This window comes from Emys orbicularis, chromosome 2 (assembly GCF_028017835.1).
Source record: "Emys orbicularis isolate rEmyOrb1 chromosome 2, rEmyOrb1.hap1, whole genome shotgun sequence".
Classification (NCBI taxonomy): domain Eukaryota; kingdom Metazoa; phylum Chordata; order Testudines; family Emydidae; genus Emys; species Emys orbicularis.
Genome location: NC_088684.1, coordinates 70,033,373 through 70,057,346, shown reverse-complemented (window position 1 = coordinate 70,057,346; position 23,974 = coordinate 70,033,373). Strand labels below are relative to the sequence as shown.

Sequence of the window (23,974 nt, the reverse complement as noted above, 5' to 3'; positions counted from 1 at the left end):
GGTTTTGAGGGAACAGATTAAAATAATTAGTTGATTTCCTTAAGAACAGAATGAAAACCCTGAGAGACTATGAAAAGCACAGACAATAGAAGCATACGAATGGTACAGAGAAGAAAAATTGGCTATATGCTCTCATGAAAAGAATGGCCACGTAGAGCAGATATTCAGAGGCAACAATGTCAAAGAACCACAATTACACCTCTACCTCGATATAACGCTGTCCTCGGGAGCCAAAAAAATCTTACCGCGTTATAGGTGAAACCGCGTTATATTGTACTTGCTTTGATCCACTGGAGTGCGCAGCCCCGCCCCCCCGGAACACTGCTTTACCGTGTTATATCCGAATTCGTGTTATATCGGGTCGCGTTATATCGGGGTAGAGGTGTATTAGCACAAGTAACTATTCTTCAATTGGCCTCTGCTCATTCAGACTTATGGGAGTCTAGCAAACAGCAGAACCCCCAGAAAAGTAATTTAAGAGTTCTAATAAAAATATTCATAGAGCCTTGCAAATGCGGATATCCACGGATCATTTTTGCGGATTGGATGCGGATACAAATTTTGTATCCGTGCAGGGCTCTACAGATTCAGTCTCCCAAAGCAAACATCAGATCTAGATACCAATTTGAGAGCAGTGATGTATAAATGGATGTACAGAAATCCACATAGTAGCCCTGCTAGTAGTTTACGATGGAAACATTATGAAGGCACATCATTGATACTTTTGTCGTAACAGATTGAGTTTTAAGACCCTGAGGCACTCTCACCCTAGCTGAGTCATAACAGGTCTCATTGTACAACCTGTTCCACTTTGCAACTCCTAAAGTGGAAATGGCATTTTCTTTATGCTACAAGAAGTCTTGCTAACTTCTTAAAGTCTTCGGTTCTAACTATATAAAAAAAAAAACTCAAAACCCCCTGTACATGGGGGGTGTGGAGCCTTGTTTCCTCCAGAAAATAATGAAGTTTTGGAAAGAACTATGAGATTGTCTGATTCACACAGAAATCTCAATTTTTTCTATATATTTGAAATGAATTTGTAAGAAGACTATCTCTGAAGAATATGGTGAAAATAGGATAAATTATTAAAACTTGTGCAACTCTCTTCTCATAGAGGTAGTCATGCTGTCTTTTGTAAAAAGAAGAGTCCCATTTTAAGGGCTCAAACATGAGTCCATCAGCCTTGTTAATAACAAATTAAGATTCCATCAAGGAACTGGTTCTCTGACCCACAGGAAGAAGTTAGGATACCTGAAAAGTCTGGGCTGCAATAGTGCAGCACCTGAGAGACAAGCTGAGATGGCAGGTGGATTCACTTACTTGAACACAAACTGATGGCCCTCCTCCAAGCGAAAACTTCAGCAATAGCAAGGGAGCAGCTGCAAAAGTCTGTTCCAAGAATACAAACCTTTTTGGTGCCAAGAAATTCTCCAGCCTCAATAGGTCAATAGATGCTTGATTAGTATCAGGTTTTTTAGACACCTAGCAATCTCCAGCCATTGAACAAAAACATAGACCAAAGAGTTCCTTAGAAGCCAAAATCAGCATAACTATTAATGAAATTCTAGCACCAAAAAGCTCAATTCTTGGACTCAATGAAATCTTGTTGTCTGTAAGAGTAAGCAAGCCACCAACTCCCATCTGGTACAGAATTCTCCATCTGACTTGCCTGGCAGCATACTCTCTTCCAGTGCAAGGGTAGATAGCCAATCATAGATCAGATCCAAGGATTGGATACTCAGGACTCATCAGCTAAGGCCCAGGGCCTCTGCTGCCAATTGGTGCAGGAATTATGTGTGAAGGTCCTACTTCCAAACAGTAGTATGAGGAGTGGGCTTGCCCAGCCTAAAAGAGAGCTGGTGTATATATCCACCTTCGTTTACATGGAGAAGCACAATGCACAAAGTTTAAATCCCATTCTTTATCAACCCCCTGGAAGCCTGTTTGGCTAACAGCAAAGTGCCCAGAAGAAAAAACTAACTATAATACAACACTAACCTAGAAATGAAGAGAGTCTTGGATCTGAAACCCAAAAGTCACTCTGGGCATGGAAAATAATGTCCTCACATCTCAAACTGTCCAAATAAAGCAAGAAATTAGGGACACATGCTTTTACAAACTTGGGTCCAAAAGTTCAATTTCACACGAAGTACTTATGATGTACTGGTTTCCATAAAGTTTCCAAAGCTCGGAACCACAATAGGAGCATCCCATTGGCAATATGTAGAGGCCACCTCAAAAACGACCAGGGACACTGATGAAATTGAAAGGCATCAAATTTAAAACTGATGAGGATGATACTGGTCAGATTTTTTTTTTTTAAAACCACGCACTGCATAATTTAGCAGTGGACTTAATTGTCACAATGTGTCAAGGCCAAGTGCTGAATTAGGCATTTATATGCATGAGAAAATAGTTGTTTCAGACAGATTATACAAGTGTTTGCAAAGGACATAGACACCTATGTCTCAGGAAATAAGCCAGCTGCTAACAATTTAAGAAGAAACTTCCAGTGTGCAGATTACATCTTAATTGTCCATTATGTGGTTTCTTCCACATTCCTCTGAATAATGTGGTAGTGGCAACTGTCAGACAGAGGAGGCTATTATAGATAGCCCAATGATCTGATAATAAAAACTGCCATATGTTTTATTGTAATTTTGGGTAAATTGATTCCCCCTCATCCAATTTTGCTCTTCTGTGCCGTGCTGCACCTCACCCCACCACCTGCTAAAATTCTGAGAGCATGGGAAGATAAAGAGATAAGTACCTCCCATTCTTTCCCCTCCTCTGGGGGGAAAAAAAAATAGCTAGCCACTAAAGAATGGGAAAGGCAAAGAAGCATGGCTGAGACCACCATGTGGTCTATGACAGTGGCAAAAACACTTAGATCTTGCCTATGCTACAGCTTCCACTATTTCCAACACCACTGACAGTGAAACCATGATGAACTATGGGTTCTAAGTTTGCCACTGTAGGTGCAGATGTACCCTTAGGTGCCCCCCTGCCTCTGATCACTTCCATGCTATACTCTGCTTTGCCAGGTGAGAAACGGAAACATCTTTACTTCAATCCACAGGTTTCTCTCTCTACCGCACTGAAAGTAGGAGATGAACTGTTTGCAAGAGGTGCTGAATGTGGACCAGGAAACACAGCTATCACATTTTAAAATAAAAGAGCAAAGGGCCAGCAGGAAAGAGTCCAGAGAGTGCTGGGCTATCATTCAGATGGGTCTGCAGAGTAGTTCAAGGGGTTGGCTTTATTATATAGAAACCAGATGCTGAACTCAACAACAGTATTCACCCTTGCCCCACCAACCCTGCTACAGATCTCTCAAGACTGCTGCTGCTTATTGCAACATGGGATGCCTCTCTACTACTTTTGCCCTAATGAGGCAAGATGCTCTTCTTCCCAGAAAGAACAGTTAAGTCATAGGATGGACAGACAATCTGAGTTTCTCTTAAAATAGACCAAGATTGGTCTTTTACTCACCCTGATTTTAAGTGTTAAAGAGATGCCAGCTATAGTTTAATAGTTACCTATTGTTTACTAGGTAGAGTCCTATTACTCCTAAGCGAATTCTGCGCAAAATTCATATGACCTGCATTTTTTTTTTCTGTGCCTCCCACAGAAAAACGCAAAAAAAAAAAAAAAATCTGCCAGGGGACACGCGCCTGTTCCCTGGCAGCCCAGGCAGCACATCTGGAGCAGTCTCAGAGATGGGGGAGAGAGGCTGGGCGTGCGTGCCTGTGTGGTCGATCACCGTCGGGCGGGGGAGGGGGCTGGGCGTGCGTGCCAACAAGGGACAGAGAGAGAGAGAGAGAGAGAGAGAGAGAGAGAGAGTGTCTCTCGCTTGCCACTGTAGCTCACTGGCGTGGAAGGGTATGGCTTTTTATTATACACGAGGCAGGCTAGAGGCAGAAATGTAGCAGCCTGCCTGTTAGTTAATTGATCTCATTCTCTGAAGCACAAATGTAGCAGCCTGACTGTGTAGTAACGTTGTTAATGTTCCTATTGTTAGTTAACTGTTCCCATCCTCAGTCAATTCCCCCATGAGCATAAAACCTGTGAAAGTTTTAAGGCCCCTACGTTACCAGAGTGATGTAAAGGAGCCTTATTATAAATGACAGTGAGGGAATCCTCAGATAGGAATATCTATGTGCTTTCTCACTTTTTTCCTGTGCCAAAGTGGCACAATAGGGTTAGATTACAGCTCAGGATTTATTTTACTTACCTATTAAAAAAAAAGATTTTAAAGGCAAATAAAACATTTACCAAGCAGTCAATAAAATGTCAGGACAATCAGAACCAGGCACTTCCTAAAGTACCCAGCCACGTCAAGGACAATGATTAGTACAGGAGTGAGCAAACTTTTTGGTCCAAGGACCACATCTGAGTATGGAAATAGTATGGCAGGCCATGAATGCTCACAAAATTGGGGTTGGAGTGTGGGAGGGGGTAAGGGTCTGGCTGGGGGTGTGGGCTCTGGGGTGGGGCCAGAAATGAGGAGTTCAGGGTGCGGGAGAGGGCTCCAGGCTGGGGCAGAGGGCTCTGGCTGGAGGTGTGGGCTCGGGGTGGGACTGGGGATGAGGGGTTTGGGGTGCAGGAGGGTGCTCCTGGCTGGGACAGAGGGGTTTGGAGGGGGATCAGGGCTGGGGCAGGGGGTTGGGGCATGGGCGAGTGGCTCAGAGGTGCAGGCTCCGGTGGCGCTTACCTCAAGCGGCTCCCAGAAGCAGCGGCATGTCCCCACTCCAGCTCCTATGCAGAGGCACGGCCAGGTGGCTCTGCTGCGCACTGCCCATCCACAGGCACCGCCCCTGGTGCTTCCCGGGCAATGGGAGCTGCGGGGGTGGCACTTGGGGCAGGGCAGCATACGGAGCCCCCAGGCTGCCCCTACATGTAGGACCCGGAGGGGGGATATGCCACTGCTTCTGGGAGACATGCAGAGCAGACCCCGACCCTGCTCCCCGGCTGGAGCGGGGCAAGCCCCAGAACCCGCTCCCCAGCGGGAGTTTGAGGGCCGGATTAAAACGGCTGGCGGGCCCGTAGTTTGCCCACCCCTGGATTAACAAAACTGTATGACTCATGTGTGAAAGTCTGAGCAATTTAAAATGACATTCCATGTTTTTTTTGTTTGGTTTTTTTTGGCTGTTTGGTGTTCTGTAATGTAATTTAAATGAAAATCCAGGATTAGAACTGGAATGCAGGATATTAGTTACCAAGTGTTTGTAACTTAACTTGTGTGTGTTTAGGAAATGCTGAATAGTTATTGTGACTTTTTTTTCTGTACTGTAGTTTAAGTAAATTACCAAAACAATTGAAACTGGTTTGATTATATTGCATTATTTTGACAATAAAATATGCAGAATTTTGCAGACTTCTTTGGTGCAGAATTTTGAATTTTTTGGCACAAAATCCCCCCAGGAGTACCCGATGCTTGTTATCAAGTATTTTAGTTGTCTTTTAATGCAAGTTAGCTGCTGGAAATAAGCAGGAGGGTCAGCTTTGTATGATTGCCATCTCTCCAGACTCCCCAAAAAGGGTTTTGCAGAACACAGCAGTGGCCCACAGACCAAAGTTTGAGAACCTTTATACTAACTACATGAATAACCAACAGTGTGCATTTTGTATTACAAAGGAGTGCATACAATTCAGAGATAAGTAAATATCAATTCTTAAAATTAGCTTCTCATAAATATTCATGCTGAGTAAAACTTGGCAATTTGAAAGCTTGCAGAAAGCAGAGACTTACACAAATAGTCAAATTGAAGTTAGTTGTTGAATTTGAGCAATTTTCCAATTTTCTATTTATTCACTCAGATTAAGTTATTTGCAACAAAGCAAAATATGAATCAAAACTTGGGGTGCTTAAGTAATTCATATCAATACTTAAAACTTTTTTTTTTAAATAAGCATATATCTGCACTTTTTCAGTAAGCAGATAGCCAGTAGTTAACCGAAGTGACGAGTACCCATAAATCTCACTGACTTCATCTTCTCACATTTGTCTAATGGCCTTACAAAATATAATCTACATAGTAGCCTTGCATTAGAAAATAGTGAAAAACCAGAAACAACATAGGTATTTTCATGATGCTCACTCTATAATATGGTAACACTGTCTTAAACAGGAATATCTGATTAATATATATTATTCCTGTATAATGTCTTGAAACAAAAGCCAACTGTTGTAATGATTGTTTTGTTTTTGATATTTACATGGCAAGGAACTGTAAATTTGTAAAACTTCCTAAATAAAAAGAGTGAAAAAGATGAAAAAAGAAGTTATATACTTACGCATGTGGACAAATATATTTTATGTGTGGACTTCTGATACCTGCAAATGCTTCTGCCCAGCCATGTCTGTTGGAGAAAAGTATGTTAAATAGCATTTTCATGTGCTAGTTTAATTCTGTTAACTTTAATAGTTAAGCACTGTTGCCATAATAATGCTAAAATAAGAGGGAGTGTCATGTCATTACAGGTGACATTTCTAAAAGAACCTAAAACAAAATGCATTATCAATGTTAAAAGAGAAGTCCTTCCTTTATAACAAGTAGCAAACCCATCTAAAGAAAATTAGTTTCTTGTCCAACAGTAGTTTCTTTAAGAAAGCATTTGCTATAAGCCTGTCAATGATACATTTACTGTGTCAATCTATTCAAAGACACATAGACAAGGCCACAAATTCAATTGTTTTCAAACTTTTTTGAATATTGCTAAAAAAAAAAAAAAATCTATGCTGCATAAAAACAACACTAAAACACACTTATAACAATTGTGGTTCTTCAAGATGTTTTGTGCTTGTGGCTCTCACGCATGGTGTGGCTGAATCTCTTGCAGAAGAATTCCAAAACTTCAAAAGCAGCATCAAAGCAGGAGTCATGTATGTGCCCTTCATGTCCTTGCACCCCCTCTTCCAAGGACATAAAGGGCACCATGACTCCGGTCACCCCCTAAGGTCTTTCTCACCACCCAGAGTTTCACAAGGTGTCTGAGCTGCAGGAATGGAGGATGGATCAAGGGATTCACATACACAGAACATCTAGAAGAATCACAGTTTCTATTAGTTAAGTAACAATTCTTTCTTTGAGTTCCTATGCACGTGGCTTCCACTCATGATTTTAAACAAGCAATTCAGTGATCAAGGGGGTGGGAGCTAGGAGCTCATCTGAATAGACTGTAGGACTCATCTTCCTCTTGTGTATCCGCTCTGGAAGCGGATACCAAGAAGTAATGATTAGCATACATATGCAAGTTGTTGTTCTGCAATTTTCCACAATTGGTATCCTACTAAAGCACATTTCTGAGGCAGGTTGTATGGAATGAAGACAGTTTGGACATGTCAAACTTTCTCATTCCCCAGCATTCTGCACTATGAAGTAGTATTGAAAGTACGCAGCTCTGATAAATCAATATCAGTGACGATGGTGGCAGATGTGAATACAAATATTCAAACTCTTTAGGGGAAACTTGATACTTTCGTTCAGCTCTTTGAGGTTGCTGACACAGATTGTGGAGTAGTCCATAATTCCTTTGCAGGTTACAGAATTCCCTCATTAATAGGAAGGGCTATTCTGTCTTGAGTGTCAGGTTGCAAAATATCAAATAATTTATCTGCCTTGTTTTGAACCATTTCCAATGGAATATTATTCCTGAGGGAATTCTACGCCAAAAAAATTAAAAATTCTGCGCACGTTTTAAAATTCTGTAAATTTTATTTGTCAATAAATAAACGTCACTCCAGCATGGCAGTGGGGAGCACAGGTCACTGGTTGCACTGGGAGATCATTCTGAAGGCCCCACCTCCTCCAGTACAGGGACTCGGCTGTGAGGCTGCACCTGACCCTGACACAGTGCAAGGTCTGGGAGTAACCCAGAAACACCTCAGGGCCCTGCCCTTCTGTGCCAGGCACACCAGTTGTGGCTGGGCAAGCTCAACCCAGCAGGATCCAAGTGTGGAGGAGCTTATGGTTGGGGGGTCCAGGTGTGGGGTGAGAGGTTTCTGTATGGGGCAATCTGGATACAGGCAGCTCAGTGGGAGATCTGGATACACAGGGGCTCGTTGGGGGGTTCCGGGTGCAGGAGCAATGGGACTCTGCAGGGGATCCAGGTGATGGTGGTTGGGTTCAGCAGGGGGGGTCTGGGTGTGGGGAGATGGGGCTTAGAGGGTGACTGGGGGCTCAGTGAAGGGGTCTGCGTGCTGGGGCTTGATGGGGTGGGGATCCAGGTGCAGCTGGTTGGGGCTCATTGGAGTGGGGGTCTGGTCAGAAGCGTCCAGGTATAGGGGAGATGGGCCTGTCAGGGTGCAGGTTCAATAGGCCTGCTTAACAGGGGAACCCCAGCTGCTGCCCGGGGGGGAGCCTGAAATGCGGCGCTGCTTCCCCCTGCGATTCCTCTATCCCCTTTTCTTCTTCATCCCCCTCCCCTCCCCCTGCCCTATTCCACCCCCCCTTCCCTCATTTCCTCCATCCCCCAGCCCCACCACGGGCGCTTACTGTTCCACAGAAAATAGTAAGGCTCCCAACACACAAAAGGAGAACACAACTGGAACTAGGACCCAGGATGCTGCATTCAGCTGCAGAGTCGGGGAGCCCAAGACCTCTGAGCTGGGCAGCTCTGTGTTTGCAGAAATGGGGGAGGGGGGAGAGCAGTGGCACATAACCCTGTGTGCCCCCCCCATGCCTCGCCTCTGTTTGGGGGGCAATCCCTCCCCAAAACTGCACACAAGGTCCAACCCCACCCCCAGCGCGGCTTCCCTGCCGTTTTCTGCAGGGAAAAGCAGGAAATCTGCAGGGGGGGCTTTTTTTCTGTGGGCACACAGTCCCGCAGAATCCCCCCAGGAGTAGAATGTGTAGAAAGTTTGCCATTCTTTTGAAAAGTTCCTGATATGCTTTAAAAGTCATCCCTCGTTAAGGGTGCGGAAGTTTCTTCTGGGGAAGGAGGAGAGAAAGCACTGGATGAAAGTTCATCTTACACCTCTTCATCCTCTCCCCCAGAGACGCTGTGTTGAGGTTCTGATATCAGGATGACTTTGTTACACCCTGACAGTTCCATCTGAGGAGTCCGAATGGAATCTCTGATGAAAGCAGAAAAATGGTTGGTCGGTTCTGAATGCTGAAACCAGAGGGGCCAATACATCCAAGCCTGAAATCCATACGGATGGTGGTTGTCCCCAAGGAAAAAAAACTTAGGTCTTGAGATAAAGCCCTGAAAGTGACATCCTTAGCATAGTCCTTTTTAGTGTGACTTTTGAATCAAGATGGAGTAGGCAAGAGTGACCAAAGGTCTGGTGACTGACCCCTGCTAGTTACCTGAGAAGATGATCCTGATGAGAATGAAGAATCCTCAGAAGGAATGACAGAGACTGACAGCTGTACTGACATTTGTGAAGCAGACTGCCCATCATGTTTTTGTATAGGGGAGCCCAGTGAAATGTTTATGACTGGCATCCTGGGTTGCTCTAATGGTGATTTAGATTTAGCTGAAAAAGGACAATAGTGCAGTAAGGAGACTGAAGCGCAGGAGTTATCCTGATGTCTGCTGCTTTTCTTAAAAAGAGTGCTGGAGAGGTTCCCAGAGCCTCACTTGTAAGAGGGGAAGGCTTGCTCAGTACTGTAACTGCCCTCTGCCCCTTATAGAATCATAGAATATCAGGGTTGGAAGGCACCTCAGGAGCTCATCTAGTCCATCCCCCTGCTCAGAAGGAAGTGCTCTCAATGCCACCAAGACTGAGCTTGCTGATGCTGTCTGAAGACTGAGGAAGCAGGCTGCTGGTGTTCTGGTGCCCTGGTGCAGGAGCATCTGACCATGCTGGGGTAGGTTTAGATATCTTCCACATTACCATGGAAGCCCACATCAAAGAAGTTTTCAGTGACCCCTTAAGATTTTGGGCTGAAGGAGAGGCAGATCCTTTTGGTACCATGCTCTTCCTGTGAGAGGATTTTCTCCCTGCCACATTCAGCAGCTCCTTTGATGCATGGAATTCTCTCCTCCTCTTTTGTTGTACCAGGGAAGATGACAGCTTCCTTGTGGGAGATCTTAGAGTGGTCTTTAACTCCATGAGCAGCAGGGATTACTCACTGCTCCAACAGACAAGCCCGAGAGCACTTAAAAGAGCAGTGCCTGCTAGGGGGTATGGAGATCAGTTACCTCCCTAGTTTGGGGGGTGCTTACAGGCTGGGTCCCAGATAGTGCACCCAAGGATCCCTGAAGCTGCTGCAGTTCAGAGTCAGACTGAGGCCTTATTGATTTCTCCATGAGGAACAGCCTCAGTCTATATTCCCTAGATTTATGAGTGTGTTTTTAAAAGTCCTATAAATAGTGCACTTTGATGGAAAATGAGCTTCTCCTAAGCAAAATAGGCAGAGGTCATGTATACCTGTGAAGAACAATTCTCTGACCCGCATTGACTTAAATCCTGGTAAATGGGGATCTGGCATAAGTCTGTACTGGAACCCTATCTAAAATGCTTTTTAAAAAAAACTAGCTAACAAATGAAACTGACTATCCTCAGTCAATTTAATCTGCCAGCCTCCTATCAGGAACAGACTAACAAATGAAATTGTCTGACTAATGTAATTAGCTAAATTAGTAACAAACAAGGAAACTAAATTACCATACACTAAGAAACACAGTAACTAGCTAAAGCGGATGCTACTCTGTTTTGACTCTCTGCCAAAGGGCAGTTAGAAGGAGCTGAGGGGGAGCAGGGATACGCTGCCTTTTATGAAAGGTGCATGCACAACCTCTGCTGGACATTGCTATTGAAGTTCCTGAACTCCTGTGCAAAGGACACAATCACATCATATATGGAAGCCACATGAACAGTAACTTGAAGTAGCTAGGAGATTTGAAACTCCTACTGTTTCCCAAGATTTCCCAACTACCTACTGTTGTCTCTCTAGATGTATATGTCTACATACAGTGGATGATTCTACACACCTAAGGTTGCAGTAACTCAAAACAAAAACAAGTAGATTAAAGATTAATTTCCTTGCATTCAAGTAATCCAAATATCTTTCCCCTCAACACAATGAGGGTCAGTGAAAAATTAGAGTAATTCTACATTTAAAATTGGCATATAAAATACAAAATTCAGTTTTTGATGAGCTGCATGTTGTTCAGCATACTGAACACAGCACTGAGTTTCAGAGCTTTCTTATTCCTCCAGCTATCACAAACCCAGAGGATGGCATGGATGTTGTGGGCTCATTTAGTAAGCCCAGAGCTCATTAGCACAAGTCCTGCAATGTTAAATTTAATAAAACTAACCCCAAGGGAGGTGAAAATATAATCAGATAGAAGCTCAATACCTGTGAAAGTAAAAATAATTAAACAATGGAAAGGTTTTGATAAGGGAAGAAAGTAAAGTCCCTCTATGAAGCAGTGTGGTTTATTTTGTAATTTGACAGATAAAACCTCTTATCAATCAATCAATCATTCTCCATTGGTGACTTGGTCAGTCAGGAAACTGCAGAACGCTGGCCTGGCTGCTTGCAAAACTGAACACAAGATTTAAGAGCTGAGTCTACAAAGACTTATTCATGCAAGTAGTAGTCTTAGTGAAGTCAGAATAACATGTCTGAGTATGGCTTTGCATGACTGGATTCTTGGTGGCAAAGGAGGCAAAAAGTAGTATTATTTACCCGTAACTAATTCTTTGAGGTGTACATACCACCTCAGCACTTAAGTCTAAGTGCTAAAGGCAGCACTTAAGGCTTCCTTTGAACTAACCTAGCCTAAACAGGTCACCATCTTAAAATGCATCATCCCATATGCATCAAAACATGTATGTTCCACCACTATTATTTTCTGATTTGTTAACATTCACAGTAATTTACAAGGTAAAAATCAAGTAACATGGTGGTGGTGAAAAGGTTTTTTGAAGCAGAAAGTATATTTTTGTTGTTGGAGGTAGTAACCAAAGCTAGGAGTGCTGTTTATTAACACTTAAATTTCAAAGGTCAGTTTCAATTAAAAAAAAAAAAATCCCATCCAGCTTCAATGCGAAGATTTTTTTTCAAGGTTCCTATGACCTACACTAGGCACAGAAGTTAGAGAGAAATTTAATTGACTACAACCATTGCAAAGTTATTATCCAGTTACAAGAGATTTCTAATCAGTACGTAAAAGTCTGTATAACAAAGATGAACAAATTCTGCTCAACTCTTAAGGCAATTTGTTTTCAAATGCCTAATTACTTTTTTTTTTTTTAAATGGAGCAATGTTTCAGAGCATGCTTAACATACTGAATAAGTGACCCTGTTATATATAAAAGAAACCAGTCATTGCTGGAAGCAGCTTTTTCATGCATGAGGGAAATTGTAAAGTTGTCATAGAGCTCAGTGGTTTGAGCATTGGCCTGCTAAACCCAGGGTTGTGAGTTCAATCCTTGAGGGGGCCATTTAGGGATCTGGGGCAAAATCAGTACTTGATCCTGCTAGTGAAGGCAGGGGGCTGGACTCGATGACCTTTCAAGGTCCCTTCCAGTTCTAGGAGATAGGATATCTCCATTAATTAATTAAATATGGTGCTCATACTATAATGTATATATTAAATCTATGACTACTAAAAAGATTTTTTTTTTTAAATCAGCAATCAATTTTCCCTGAAAGATCTTAACTTTTAAGCAGATGAGTACAAGTTTGTTAAATTGGCTGGGATAGGAAAAATATTAAAAACACCATGATTACTTTTATTTTTAAAACAAGTAAAAAAATGAGTTATTAATGTAGGGCCTGATCAGAAGGCTACGTAAATTGATAGATTCCCACTGACTTCATCGGGCTTTGTATCAGGCCTATAGAATACACAATGGTACTTCTAACTGGAAGAAAAAGCTTTATTGAAATGATCTAAATAAAAATTCATATTGGAAAAAAGGAGACTAAGGGGGGATATGATAGAGGTATATAAAATCATGAGTGGTGTAGAGGAAGTGCGTAAGGAAAAGTTAATTACTTGTTCCCATAATATAAGAACTAGGGGCCACCAAATGAAATTAATGGGCAGCAGGTTTAAAACAAATAAAAGGAAGTTCTTCACACAGTGCACAGTCAACCTGTGGAACTCCTTGCCTGAGGAGGTTGTGAAAGCTAGGACTATAACAGGGTTTAAAAGAGAACTAGATAAATTCATGGAGGTTAAGTCCATTAATGGCTATTAGCCAGGATGGGTAAGGAATGGTGTCCCTAGCCTCTGTTTGTCAGAGGGTGGAGATGAATGGCAGGAGAGAGATCACTTGATCATTACCTATTAGGTTCACTCCCTCTGGGGCTCCTGGCATTGGCCACTGTCGGTAGACAGGATACTGGGCTTGATGGACCTTTGGTCTGACCCAGTATAGCCATTCTTATGTTCTGAAGTCTTAACCCTCTCAAAAGCCCTAATCCATTAGGGCTGTGCACATGTTCCCTTGAGGAACTGAACATTTGATGGAAGATCACATATATAAAAGCCTCAAGTCTCCTCTATTCCTTCCACCTAATCAGATTCCATACTATAGGCTCCAAAGTCTAAGTCTACTTAAACTTGAATTAACATTTAGTTACTACTTTCTCCTTACTGTATTGAACCCCTTATTTTGGAAACTAGCAGTACTAACAAGTCAAAAAGAAACTGTGTCTGAGGAGAACTAATTAAGCAAGGATTTTGAGATTCTTTCCAACTGGGCATCAGAACTGCCAAGTTGAAAAAGAAACATTGCATAAATATACAAGTGTATACTGAAATCTTTATAGCAGCTGTATATATTTCTTTTGCTCCAATGATGACAAACAGGAACCTGACTACTCTGACTGCCTGTGACAAACATATAACAAAAATAAAAGAGCTGCAAGTCCCCAGAAAAACTCCAATCTGAAACCTATGAGACATTTTGGAAACAAGCAAGGATGTATTGAACATAGTCTAATGTAGCTTTAATACAGTCTGGAAATCATCAAAATACAACACCAAAACCAAATTTAAGATTGATCAGAGCTGCATACTTTCAACACTACTTTATAGTACATAATGCTGGGTAGAGCCCTGCACAGACACAAATTTATATCCGCGAATGCAGATATTCATGGATATAAATCGTGATCCGTGGAACCGCAGGGCTCTCCCAGGAACCGCAGTGGCAAAAGGAGCAGAACATGGGGCCACCATTCCCAGGAGCCAGCGCCCCGCATCGGTAGCTCCTCTAGCGTGGTTGTACTGCCCAGAGCCCCACCCCCGTCCCTTCCACACAGCTGTCTGTGTCTCCTGTCTGGGGGCATGCATGCCCCTTGAACACAAGAGTGTGACCAGGGACAGCTGCCAGTGAGCTGGGTGCCTGCCCCAGTAGACAGGGCTGGGGGCGGTATAGCCACGCCGGAGGAGCTGCCAGCGTGGAGTGCTGGCTCCAGGGAGCGGCAGCCCCATGTTCTGCTCCTTTCGCCACAGTAGTTCCCAGGAGAGTCCTGCGGTTCCGCGTATACTGACTTGCATCCGCAGATATAAATTTGTATCCGCGCAGGGCTCTAATCCTGGGGAATGACGAAGTATGACATGTCCAAACTGTATTCATTCCATACAACCTGCCTCAGAAAAATCCTCCGTATCTTTTGACCCAGAACAATCTCAAACCAAAACCTATTCATACAATGCAGCCAAGAAAATATGAGTACCATCATTATCAGGAGGCCTTGGAGATGGATTGGCCATGTGCTTTGGATGGAAACTGATTCCATCACCAGAATAGCACTAAGATGGACACCTGAAGGCAAGCGAAAATGAGGCCACTCGAAAACAACATGGTGAAGAGCTGTGGAAGCTGAAAAACCTGGGGCACAGCTGGGGGACCATTGAAAGACTTGCCAGAAACAGACAGGAGTGGAGGAGCTTCGTCGCTGCCCTAAACGCCAGAGGCATAATGGGTACTAATTAACTAAACGTATATTCACTTGATAACTAAAAGGTAATAACAGGTTTGTTTGAAAAGTATGTCGTCTTTAGAAGAGTAACTCAATCTTTTTCTTCCCCAGGACCATAAAACCACCCAGTTTCTTTCAATGACCCATTTCAAATCCTACTATCCTTCCTTAAATATTTAGTGTCAAGAAAAGGAGTGGCAGAACCAGACAATTAACAGGTAACACGAACTATAACATTTACCATAAAACATTAACCATACGACCATACTCACTATAAATAGGGGTCTACTTAAATCACAGATAAATCACATTTTTTTGCCGGTTGGTCACAGCATATATAGCAAGTTTTTCAGATGTGTATTGTTACCCTTACTTCTGTGCTGCTACTGGCAGTGGCGCTGCCTTTAGAGCTGTGTGCCCCGCCAGCCACCGCCGCTCTCAACTATGTCTTCAGAGCTGGGTGACTAAGCATATGCTTAAATTTTTGCATGAATGAGGCTTACAAGTGACTATCAAGTTGAATTTAGAATAATTACAAATGGGCTTTCCTGCTTCCCCCACACAAACTTTTAGGGAAGAATGGGGACACGACAGCTAGTTCAACTCAATGATTACTCCCAGATGTAGGTAATATTTTTTAATAGGGTTTAACTGATTTAGTTTTTGTATTACATCAAAACCACTTAAATAAAGAGACAGAAAGGTATTTTGGCTTGTAGTTTTTGTGGGAGTTTTTAAAAACTAGCATGACCACCTCTTCAGCATTTGTCATAAACTCTGCAACTAGTGCCAGTGTAATTAATTTGTGAGAAACAGCAACTGAGTTACAACCACTCATGTCTTACAACCCAGAAATTTCAAACTGTAAGATAAGTTAGATACACATCAGTAAACAATTATACCTACCCAGTATCTCCCAATCCATGAAGAAATATGACCTAAAATTTTTTAAAAAAATAAAAAAATGCAAGAGTTAAAGTAGTTGTTTCATGCCTAATTCCCTTGTTTGTTTTTTCTTTAAGGAAAAAAACAGCTGTGACACATTCATAGATTCTAAGGCCAGAAGAGACCATTATGAGTCTGGTCACCTGTACAGCACAGGCCACAGAACTTCCCCAAAATAATTCCTAGAGCATATTTGTCTAGAAAAACATCCAATCCTGATTTTTAAATGGGCAGTGCCACCATGACCGTTGGTAAATTATTACAAAACTATATACTATAAAATCTTTGCAATACCAAGCGCAAGCATTATTTTGGGTAAAAGTTTCTCCAAGCCCTAATAAAATCCCTCACTGCATTTTTATCCCATATTTCCTTCCCTAAAAGCATCTCCCTGCAACTTAGTTTATTAGGTCACTGCCATAATAACCAAGTTAGACCAAAGAAATCATTTTGCTTCTTCTAGTCATCTCTCTCTCATTTTGGAGGTAAGGTTTGCAACAGATCTTGATTGCTTGCTCCTTCTTTTCACTAAAAGGGGTAACTCCAGATATTGTCTGGCAATTTGTTATATTTAATTTCTTGCAAAACATACAATTTATTAAGAGACGCCAACTAGGGACACTTGTCAGTCAAATGACATCAACGACCTTCATCTCATCCAACATCTGAAGTTAATTCCACTAAATGAAACATTAAAAAAAAAAAAAAAACAGTGTAACTTCGCACAGCTCGCAAGGTAAGACAGAAGGCGGCAGGGAGAGAGCCCCTAATATCATTGCACGTGGGTCGAACTTCCCCGCACCCCGCCGCAGAAGACAAGCAGGACGAGGCAGCAGCAGGGCCGTGCGGACACATCACACCAAGCGCACCTCTTCACGCGCCTGCCAGCTGCCGCGGCCAGGACGGTGCAGTTTGCCAGCGGATCTCCGCCGCTCTCCCGGGGCAGAAGCGAGTCAGGGGCGCGGCCCGGGCTTCCCGAGGCGGGCAGGGACAGGGGACCGGGCGGTTACAGCGGGGCACGGCCCGCAGGCCAGAGCGTACACCGCGCGCGCCTCACCCCCAGGACAGAGCCGCTCAACCCCTGCTCCCCCGGGCCGCCAGGCCCGGACTCACCGCAGCGGTTGCTTTCCTGGCGGCCGGGACGATGGCGGGGAGCGGCGCGGACATGTTGTTGCCGCACATACACTGGGCTCCGGGGCGGCCAACGGGACACACTGGCCGGGAGGAGGGGCAGGCACCGGGCCAAGGGGAGGGGAGAGGCGTGAGGGGCGGCAGCAGGGAGCAAAACGCGGCGAGTAGGAGTCGGAGGGGTCGGGCTTGTGTCACCAACCCCTTCCCCCCTAACCCCCATGCGCGGGGACGCGCATGGAGTGGCTAAACAGCGGACGTTAGACGGCGCGGGGCAGGCAACAGTATTCCCTTCAAGACACGCCCATCACTGCTCTCTACCCCTATTGGCTCTGAGGCGCAGAGGATCCTCCATCTCCGATTGGACTCTACTCTTGTCATTTAGTTCCCTGACGACGGGAGGGGGGGTATAATGAGGTTCATGCCAAGACGCGTGCGCAAAGGAGTTGTTCTGGTGACAGGTGGGAAGTGACTGCCTCAGGGGCCTGAGGGTGCCCGTCGGGGTCACTGGAGCCCCCCTCAAGCCCTGGCCTCTGTCTAGGAGGGAGGGGGGAGAGATTCTGAGCCTAAAAAATAAAAATTCTGCAAATTTTATTTGTCAAAATAATGCAATATAATCACTTGTTTTGGTAAGTTATTTAAACTACAATACAGAAAAAAGACGCATTAACTATTCAGAATTTCCTAAACACATGAAAGTTAAGTTACAAACACTAACTAATACCCTGCATTCCAGTCCTAATCCTGGATTTTCATTTAAATTACATTACAGAACACCAAACAGCAAAAAAAAAGTAGAATGTCATTTTAAATTGCTCAGACTTTTACACATGAAAGCATGGGCAGCGCCTGAACTGCTGGCTGGGGGAGGCTAGTCCTCAGCCCCACCCCTTCCACCTGAGGCCCCACCTCTTCCACCCCACCCCACCCCCTGCCGGAGCCAAGCCCCGCCTTTCACCGGAGTCCAGAGCTGCCCCTCCCCCCCACGCAGCCACTGGCCTAGTCCCATAGCTAGAGCCCCTCAACCCCAAAGGAGCGCCAGGAGGGCAGGTGACATGTGGCCCCAGCTCCAGAGCACGGGAAGGCAGGCGGCCCCAGCCTCCCCAGCTCAGGGGGGAAGGTGGCCACAGGCTGCAGCCTGCCCAGCTCTGGAGCACGGGAAGGCGGGCGGTTAGCAGCCCCAGCCCCAGCGGAGTATTGCGGGACTGGAGCCAGAGGACTGGAGCCGCACACAGCAAGTGGTCACGGGAGAGGGTGAGGTCACACCTGACTGTTTGGGGAGGCAAAGCCTCCCCCAGCCTATGCAACCCCTCCACCCATGCATGAAAGTCATACAGTTTTGCTAATCATTGTCCTGGACCTGGCTGGGTACTTTGGGAAGTGCTTTGTTCTGATTGTCCTGACATTTTATTGACTGCTTGGTAAATGCTTTATTTGCCCTCAACATCTTTTTTTTTTTTTTTTTAAATGGTAAGTAAAAATCTAACCCCATTGTGCCACTTTGGCACAGGAAAAAAAGTGAGAAAGCGCATACATCTTCCTAGCTGATTCCCTTATTGTCATTTATAAGGCTTTACATCACTCTGGCAAAGCAGAGGCCTTAAAACTTTTACAGGTTTTATGTTCTTGGGCAAATTGACTGAGAATGGGAATAGTTAACTTAACAACAGGATCATTGACAATATTACTATGCAGATAGGCTGCTACATTTCTGCCTCAGAGAATGAGATCAATTAACCATCCACAGCAACATTAACAAAATGTGGTTTTTCTACAAAATCTATTTTCTTTAATTTAAAAACAAATAATTTTCATTAACACGATACTAATATTTAATTGTGTTTCTTCAATTCTCAAGAAGTTACAGACATTTTACTAGGCAGGCAGGCTGCTACATTTCTGCCTCGGGGACAGAGCCTTCCTCCTGCATAACAAAAAGACCTACCCTCCTCCACACCCCTGGAGCCACAGTATCAAGCAAGAGGGACAGAGTCTCTCTTGCTTGTTGGCCAGCTCAATTCCCTGATGGTGATCAACATCTCCACCACAGGCATGCATGCCCAGCCCTGCCCTCTCCTCCCACCCACAGTGTTTTGCATCTCTGAGGCTGCTTCAGGCACGCTGGAACTAGGGTGACCAGATAGCAAATGTGAAAAACGGGACGGGGGTGGGGGGTAATAGGAGCCCATATAAAAAAAGCCCCAAATATTGACTGTCCCTATAAAATCGGGACATCTGGTACCCTAGCTGTAACAGATGCGCTGCCTGGGCTGGCAGGGAAGAGACGCGTGTCCCCCCCACAAATTTCTTTTGCGTTTTTCCGTGTGGAGGGCATCTGAACTATTAAAAAAAGATGTGTTCTTTCCACCTGTTCAATAACAAACGGTAACTAACAGGATGTAAAATCCTAGTGAAGACAAGGCAGTATGTAATTTTCACACATTAACAGGTTGAGATAAAGGGAGCCTAAGGTTTACTTGGACCAGTAACATGAAAACTACAAACTGCCATGGTTTTCACTAGAATTTTACCTGGTGTTAGTTACCATATGCAAGCTAACGTAGTATGAACATACCTTTTAGCCTAATGAAGACAGGTTGGGAATCAATGTATTAAGGAATAGAAACAGACACACACTCCCTATATATCTTCAGTGCTGCTGTATTTTCCTGTTAAATGGCACATGCTGCAGAATTGTTAAGTCAATAGGTTTCCTGTGACTTGGGGTGGCTCCGCACACCTTGACCTTTAAAAATGGAAAAAGTGTAGCAACTGCATTCCAAATAGGGAGCAAAGAATTGAAAAGCATATCAGTTCCATTTGATATCTCACACTCTTATTCTAAAACCTAGACATGTTTGTGTTTTGAATGTTTTGATAAAGCTCCCAGTAAACTTATTTTATTAGAATTATTTATAGCTTGTTTTAAATTATAAAAAATAACCATAGAATTTCTAAATGGGTAGATACTAAACGGTAAACAGCATGGGAAATGGAGAACTTAACAAAAAAAATCAATAAAAGCCGCAATCTTATTAAGATATTATTCAATCTATTTGTTCTCTGTAATGATATTCAGATGTCCCTTGTAGCCTTCTTGGCTGAATTAAAGAAATCCTTTGGCACAGACTCAAAAAATTAATGCTCCCTATTCATCTTGATATCTGTTATGCCATTCAGGCTCTTTATTCTGAAATTACTAGAGCAGGGGTTCTCAAACTTCGCTGCACCGTGACCCCCTTCTGACAACAAAAATTACTTCATAACCCCAGGAGGGGGGACTGAAGCCTGAGCCCACCCGAGTCCACCGCTCCAGGTGGGAGGGCCAAAGCTCAAGCCTCACTGCTTTGGGCGGGGGGGGGGAGGGGGCACAGCTGAAGCTCAAGGACTTCTGCCCCAGGCAGGGGGCCTGCAACCTGAGCCCTGCTGCCCAAGGCTGAAGCCCTCGGGCTTTGGCTTCGGCCCTGGGCAGTGGGGCTCGGGCTTCAGCCCCGGGTTGCAGCAAGTCTAAGCCAGCCCTGGCGACTCCATTCAAAGGGGGTTGCGACCCTCTTTGGGGTCCTGACTCACAGTTTGAGAACCACTGTACTAGAGCATTCCAGACCATTCTGAACATTTGTACTAGCTCTGTATAAATATGGCAAACATTACTATCAATGTGAAACAGTTTGTTCTTTTTTCTTCTGATCAATACATTTGGAAAAAATAGTATGTGATCATGTAATTAAAGAATGTGTCATAATGCAGATGCACAGGGCTGGGGGCAAATTAATGTTGCACAGGCAGCCTTAATTGTGGCATTTCCTAACTTTGGAGTGCTTGATTCTCCAACCATAATGTTCTTTTAGCAAAGTTTGTTGTGTGTAATTTCCTAGATTTTTAAAAAGGAAACTGATTCTCCTTCACTCACCTCCCCCCCAAAAAAGCATCATGTGGTATCATATTGACACCCATATGGGTCATCAGTAGTCGGGTTGAAACCTTTAGATCCACCACATAGATTTATGCCACTTGTGGCTTGTGTACTTTAGAAACACAACAGAGGCACAGCTGCTGTAGCACTTCAGCATAGACACTTGCTACAGTAACGAGAGGGGTTCTTCCGTCAGCGTAGTTAATCCATCCAACCTAACCTAACCTCCAGAGGCAGTAGGTAGGTCGACAGAAGAATTCTTCCATTGACCTAGCACTATCTACACTGGGGGTTAGGTTGAGTTAGCTATGTCAGCCATGTGGATTTTTCACACCCCTGAGCGATGTAGCTGGGTCAACTTAACTTTTGAGTATAGACCACACCTTGAGCTAACTGAGTAGCTGATGTCAGCCTGTTTTCCTCTGTGTGAACCAGCATTAGAAGGGGGTGGGACACTTTTGCCAATAGGTTTCACAGATATTTGCTGACAACAGAGGAATGGTTAGACTCAGGAATCTTGGGATCCCTTTTAGGCTCTGGAGGGGAGTGTGCTGTAGTGGGCACAGACCTTTCTGTCCATTTCTTCCCAAGCCTGACCTCTCCCTTCTGCCCCATCCTCTCCAGTTTGTTCCTGTCCTAATCCTCACTCTGTTCCTCATCTCAGTTCCATTCTCCTCACCTAACCAGTCCCATTCTTCACTCCTGTAGCTTCTCATTCCAGACTTTATTTCCTTGCCCAGAAAGTCCTAGTATCATCCTTCCTGCCTCTGGGTCCCAGTTACACTCTCCTCCGCTGCTCCGCTAGCCTCTTTCCCCAGCCAGTTCCACTCTCTACCCAGCTCCCAGAGCGAGTCTCTTTGCCTAGCCATTCCCATTTCCAGCTACTTGTTCCCAATCTCCGTGTCCAACCAGTCCCAGTCTTCTTGCCCAGCCAAAGCCAGTCTCTTTGCACCCCAACTCTCAGTTTCCTTCTCCCACCATCCTGGCTGGGAGCAGCCCACAGCTGCAATTGCAGTGAAAGCCCTGCACAGATCCAGGATGGAATATGCCCAGTGTGGTCGGAATGTTTAGGGAAGTTAGCTGCTACAGTCTAAGGGTATGTCTACACTACGAGAGTAGTTCGATTTTACTTAAATCGAATTAGTGGAACCGATATTACAAAGTCGAACGTGTGCATCCACACTACGAACAGTAATTCGACTTTGTGAGTCCACACTAACAGGGCAAGCGTCGACATTGGAAGCAGTGCACTGTGGGCAGCTATCCCACAGTTCCCGCAGTCCCCGCTGCCCATTGGAATTGTGGGTCGAGCTCCCAATGCCTGCTGGGGAAAAAAATGTGTCGAGGGTGGTTTTGGGTAACTGTCGTCATTCAACCGTCACTCCCGCCCTCCCTCCCTGAAAGCGCCGGCGGGCAATCAGTTCGCGCACTTTTCTGGTGAGTGACAGCGTGGACACTGCGAGCATGGAGCCCGCTACAACCATCGCTGCAATTATGGCCGTTGTCAACACCTCGCACCTTATCATCCACCTTTTTCAGAGGCAGATGCTGAGAAATCGGGCAAGGAGGCTACAGCAGCGCGGTGAGGACATTAAGTCTGAGAGTGGCACAGACCTCTCGCAAAGCACGGGACCCCGCCCCGTGGATATCATGGTGGCAATGGGTCATGTTGATGCTGTGGAACGGTGATTCTGGGCCCGGGAAACAAGCACTGACTGGTGGGACCGCATAGTGCTGCAGGTCTGGGATGAATCCCAGTGGCTGCGAAACTTTCGCATGCGTGAGGGAACTTTCCTTGAACTTTGTGAGTTGCTGTACCCTGCCCTGAAGCGCAAGGACACCCGGATGCGAGCAGCCCTGACTGTCCAGAAACGAGTGGCCATAGCCCTCTGGAAGCTTGAAACGCCAGACAGCTACCGGTCAGTCGCGAATCACTTTGGCGTGGGCAAATCTGCCGTGGGGGTTGCTGTGATGTGATGCAAGTAGCCAACGCAATCGTTGAGCTACTGCTCTCAAAGGTAGTGACCCTGGGAAACGTGCAGGTCATCATAGATGGCTTCGCCGCGATGGGATTCCCAAACTGCGGTAGGGCTATAGATGGAACTCACATCCCTATCCTGGGACCAGAGCACCAGGCCAGCCAGTACATTAACAGAAAGGGCTACTTTTCAATGGTGCTGCAAGCACTGGTGGACCATAGGGGACGTTTTACCAACATCAATGTTGGATGGCCGGGCAAGGTTCATGACGCTCGTGTTTTCAGGAACTCTGGTCTGTTTAGACGGCTGCAGGAAGGTATTTACTTCCCGGACCACAAAATAACTGTTGGGGATGTGGAGATGCCTATAGTGATCCTCGGGAACCCAGCCTACCCGCTAATGCCCTGACTCATGAAGCCCTATACAGGCGCCCTGGACAGTGAAAAAGAACTCTTCAACTACCGGCTGAGCAAATGCAGAATGGTGGTGGAGTGTGCTTTTGGACGTCTCAAGGGGAGATGGAGAAGCTTACTGACTCGCTCTGATCTCAGCGAAACCAATATCCCCATTGTTATTGCAGCTTGCTGTGTGCTCCACAATCTCTGTGAGAGCAAGGGGGAGACGTTTGTGGCGGGGTGGGAGGTTGAGGCACATCGCCTGGCTGCTGATTACGCCCAGCCAGACAGCCGGGCGATTTGAAGAGCCCAGCGGGATGCGCTGTGCATCCGGGAGGCTTTGAAAGCTAGGTTCCACAGTGAGCAGGGTAACCTGTGACTATTAATTTTGTTTAAAGAGAAGCTGAACCTGCCACCGTTTCTTTACCCAGTTAATGTTGACTATCCTCTCCAGTTACATACCCCCTTCACCCCGTTTCCCCCCTTCCAACACACCTTAAAAAATAAAATAAATGGAACTTTGTTCATTAAGACCGTTTTCTTTATTAAGGGTTTCGTGGTAAAGGGTTGAAACTGGGATGCAGACTGTGGTGGGGAGCGGGTGTAGTGATGGAAAGGACGCTTCTAAACTCGAGGAATGACAGGCTCCTGCTCCTAGAGCGTTCTGCAGTGGTGGACTGGTTGTTCCAACGGAGCCTGCCACCCCTCCTTTTC

The 23,974-nt window shown here is 44.9% G+C and overlaps 1 protein-coding gene across 2 annotated transcripts in view; it reads right to left on the bottom strand.

The window, feature by feature from the left end:
- LOC135874958 (transcription elongation factor A protein 1) overlaps positions 1-17,087 on the bottom strand; it is a 101,587-nt gene extending 84,500 nt beyond the window's left edge. Inside the window, exons 1-3 of one of the 2 annotated variants that reach the window (XM_065399913.1) lie at positions 16,959-17,087; positions 15,807-15,838; positions 6,298-6,363 (exon numbers count right to left, since the gene is read on the bottom strand). In XM_065399913.1, coding sequence (XP_065255985.1) covers positions 6,298-6,363; positions 15,807-15,838; positions 16,959-17,027 — 167 coding nt within the window. In that variant the 5' untranslated portion in view covers positions 17,028-17,087. The remainder of the gene's footprint in view (positions 1-6,297; positions 6,364-15,806; positions 15,839-16,958) is intronic. The other variant, XM_065399917.1, reaches the window with a different exon arrangement.
- Positions 17,088-23,974: the final 6,887 nt, after the last annotated feature.